The sequence below is a fragment of the Athene cunicularia genome (assembly GCF_003259725.1).
Source record: "Athene cunicularia isolate RWA chromosome 3 unlocalized genomic scaffold, athCun1 chr3_part1, whole genome shotgun sequence".
NCBI classification, from domain to species: Eukaryota; Metazoa; Chordata; class Aves; order Strigiformes; family Strigidae; genus Athene; species Athene cunicularia.
The window spans coordinates 72,036,468-72,040,774 of record NW_020799097.1 but is presented as its reverse complement, the minus strand read 5'-3'; the positions used below and the strand labels follow the sequence as shown (position 1 = coordinate 72,040,774).

The following is a 4,307-nucleotide window of genomic DNA, read 5'->3' as shown; positions in this document are numbered from 1 at the left end:
GAAAGGAGAAGAAATCAACAGACTGCATGAACAGAACTGTGCATTTTTAGTACAACATAAGAATGAAATTAATTAAATGCCTCCACTGGCCAAAGAAGATTGGGATAAGCAGAAAAATAAATTACTCCTTTAGACATTGATAAAAGGAGAGGACTAGCTGAAGTCAAGTAAGTCAGACTATGCTGCTAGGATGACCTAACTTTAGGTACTGAAGACATGGCTGAAAATAATGAAAGTAAATTTGAAAACAAAAACTGTGGTGTTAACACACTCCTTAAATATTTCTTTGGTGTTATTTATTTTCTATTTAAAGAGCCCCTATCTCATGAAAAAAAGGACAGATGGATGCTTAATTGCAACATTTTTTGAAGAGACTGTGTATCATCAGTGAAGATGAGAATAATATGTAAATAGGTCAATAGATAATAAGCAATAAACGTATTTTCATTAGATACAGTAGATTTTTGTGTATAGCTGACACTGCCTTGTTCTGGTCCAAGATGACAGTGGTGGGACAAGGGTGCAAAAAGGCATGAGTTACTAAGGAGGACACTGCACAACCTTTCACAAGTCTCATGTTTCCACCGTATAGTGCTGCTGTCATTCATTCCTTCTGCCTTATACCACGTCACATACCCCTAGTAGTGGCCAGCAGGCAGAGATTCCTGGTGTTAACAATTCCTTAAATTCCTCGTAAGACAGCCATGCTCTAGATCAACACACAACAGTTACATGGGTACTTGTGTATGTACTAAAATGCTGCAGGGCCCTTTCAATTCATACTTCAACAACCAACATAGGCACTTGTCATTATGCTCGCTGACCTGAGCTGAATGTGCAGGATCTTGGTGCAGCCTCTGCAGCAGCAGGATGTGCCCTCTCTTTGCCACACAGGTCAAAAGTTCACATGTAGTTGGAAGTCCTCCTTAGGATTTGTCACCAGTGCAGATTACTGGGAAAAAAATAAAATCACAGATGTTTGTTTGGCAACAATTTCTGAGTCTAGAAAGCTTGAGCAGTTTCCCAGGAGCCAGGAAAGATTCCAAAACTCACTCAGAGCTGTGGTTACACTGCTCTGGCCAATACATTTGAGTAGAACAACTTGAATAGGATTAGTTCAGAAATGTTTTCCAGCTTCTTTCTATTTATGGCAAGGAGATGTTTGGCTAGGGCTCAGTTGATCCTGACTCTGCAGCGTGAGTGACTAAGCACCATTAAGACGTTCTCAGGAAAGCTAAGCATCTTAGTTAGTCTTCAAAGCCTCGACTGACTGTCAAAAGCTTTAGTGCAGTTAGAGACCAAGCAGAGATCTTGAGGTCACTTCTGATGGTCCTTATCCATGCTGAGCAGTGCAATAATTATTATGGTGTGCAAATCACCTGGAGTACACTGCCTTCTCTGCACACAACTGGTAAAAGTTTTGGGGCTTATGTACAAACTAATGACAAACACTGCGAGTCCCTTCACTACCTACGCACTGCTCTGGGATTATTCGACCAAATCTCATCATACATTATAACTGGGTGAATTTTTACTCATTCTGATTCGTGTGGGACTACCATCATCCTCTGTCTTCTTCATGCTAACACTGGCGGTGTATGACCCCACTAAAAAAGAAGTCAAAAAGGAAAAGCCTCTGAGCACAGTGATGGCTGTACTCTGCATTTATCTGTAAAGTTATTGTGATTATCTTGAGGCAAAAGACCCGGCAAGTTTGACCTGTACCAACTAATGGCCTGTGGAATCACACCGCTATGTAGGCCAACACTAAATGCCCCATTGCCTCAAATAGCTATTAGGAATAGTGGTTGCTTATGTGGGATCTGTAGAATACTGATCAAGAAATGAGCAGGTGCTTCTCTCTCTCCTTCCCTAGGAGCAGTAAATAACAGGGTCAGTAAGAAAAGGTGGGCAAAGACAACCAAAGCCAAGTGGCTTTATTTGGTGGCAGGGATTTATGTGGCCAATGAGAATGCACTCCTGGGGGCTAAGTGACTCGTGAACATTTAACAGTGGCTCTGTCACAGCAGGACTCTGTCACAGTTGAGGACAAAGATGTTGCAAACTAGTTGGGTCTGACTGCTTCTTCCCCAGCTGTGCAAGGCACTTGGGCTCTGGACCGGGGTATAAAACACTGACAAGAGATTTCAGACATCAGAGGCCGGAAGGTCTGAGCGGGCAATATGAAGCAAGGCAGTTAAGCAGAATTGGTCTAATTTGTAAACAGGATGTGGTTATTGGGTAAGAGCTGGAGGCCCTGAAGAAGCTCTGAAATACAGCAGCTAAATCCTGAAAGATAATGGGGATGTTCGCTGAACTATAAAATTAAAAGGTCTACTACTGTTCCCACTGATGTCCCAGTGAGAGGGAAGCTTGCCACTGACTTTTTACAGGAAGGACTGAAGACCCAAGAATGGATTGATTTGTTGAATGGCATCAACTAGAAAGTGTAAGGGAAGAGAACTGTTGTCTCAACCTTGTGTAGATTATATATAATTTGCTTAAATACTTGCAAGTATAGGTATATTTCAACATTATAATGTTGAAATAATTTAGGTTCTCCTTGTGTTAGGTGCTACTGTAAACAGAAAGTGAAATTCAATCTTTCCCCTAAAAATGTATAGTCTCATTAAAGAATGGATTCAAAGGCCAAGCACATAGAAGGTAAGAAAGTAGAAGTGACTGTAGTACACAAAAAGAGTGGTCTTAAAGTTCTTTAATTCTTCATCCAGTTTTGAGGGGGGGTTTTGCAGTGATTAATATTACAATAAATAAAGCTAGTTGTGCTATGAAAGTTATACCCAGAAGTGTCTGCAGGGCCCGGCCTAACATAAACTGATGACAGAACTCAAATGGACTATAATTTACATTCTTAAAGTTATACCTGCACAGAAATCTTTACCTGTAGCAGTCTGTGCTTACCATTTTGTCACCCATGGCCAAGTTCTAGAAGTTTTCTTCCCAGTTTACTGTGTTACAATAAGCATGTGTGAATAGATGGAAAGATTAGACATTATTTCTGTAACTTATAAACTGTCAGCTAAAACATGTAATGGATAAAGACATACTGAAAATGCACAGATTTCTAAGTTAATTTTTCTATCAAATATTTACTGTTCCTCATTTAAGTCTACTTTTTCCATTTCTAGGATTTTTGCCATCTCTGGAAGCATTCTTTCACATTTTACCAAGGCGATTTGGGGAAGTGTCCGGGTAACACGGGAACAGCTATGTAAGTTCATGACTCAGTCACTTTAGAAGGGTATGTAAACTATCTTGGTTTCTTTCAAATGTTTATACACCATATACCTGCTGGCAATATGGCTGTAAACTGACAAGGGGCTACAGGTCTAAGAAGAGTTTGGGGAATTTTTACTTTTGAGATTATGATGCGGAAAATTTTTCACCGTAAGAACAATCAGCCACTGGAATAATTTCCCCAGGAAGTGGTGGCTTCCCCAACATGGGACACTTCTAAAATTCAGCTGGACAGGATGCTGGCCATCTTGTCTAGACTGTGCTTTTGCCACAGAAGGTTGGGCCAGATGATCCTTGAGGTCCCTTCCACCCTGGAACTCTAGGATTCTACAATGGCTGTATCATAACTATTTTGCTGCATTCTGATTACGCTCATCCCTTTGTGCACTATTACATTTACTGCACCAATAAAGCATGCCTGGCTATCAGGCTTCTGAAAATAACCCTTAAAAGCACCATTTTACTGTGTGTGAAGCCTTTTATTGCTAAGGGATTCACTCTGTAGCTAGGAGATGAGAGCCAATGTCTTGAATCACACCTCTGCAAATTTTCCCTCCAAAAGCGATGATTGATCTTCCAGTTCATTTTAGTTGAAAGTTCAGCAGAGCCACAAATAATAATTACCTCCAGCAATATGAGACAAGAGTAGTATCTACTACCATACCACTGACTAGATAATCCAAAAATGCAATCTTGTTCGTACAAAAAAAACCAATAAAACCAAAATACAGAATACTATCCAACAGCGATTTGCAGAAACAAACGTTTTATCTCTGTGCCGCTGGTTTAAATTAGTTTTGCTGCCGTAAGCACGAATGGAAGCGCCTTCGTGACCTCAGCGGCTCGCCCTGCAATGCCCGGGCAGTCGGTGACTGCCTCGGCCGGTGCTGGCTACCTCCGGCCACCCGCTTTCAGCTACGAACACTACCAGGCCGGGGCCGCCCCACCGGCACGGCAGTCAGGGCGGGGGGGTCACACCCCTCCTCCGGTAACCGCTATGCCGCGGGAAACGCTCCTCCCGCCCCGCCGCCCCCTGCTCCGGGGCTGTC

General features: G+C 42.1%; 1 protein-coding gene across 1 annotated transcript in view; it reads left to right on the top strand.

The window, feature by feature from the left end:
• The first annotated feature begins 2,636 nt into the window (after positions 1-2,636).
• STXBP5 (syntaxin binding protein 5) overlaps positions 2,637-4,307 on the top strand; it is a 114,288-nt gene continuing 112,617 nt past the window's right edge. Inside the window, exons 1-3 of the mRNA XM_026844557.1 lie at positions 2,637-2,664; positions 3,150-3,213; positions 4,054-4,246. Coding sequence (XP_026700358.1) covers positions 2,637-2,664; positions 3,150-3,213; positions 4,054-4,246 — 285 coding nt within the window. The remainder of the gene's footprint in view (positions 2,665-3,149; positions 3,214-4,053; positions 4,247-4,307) is intronic.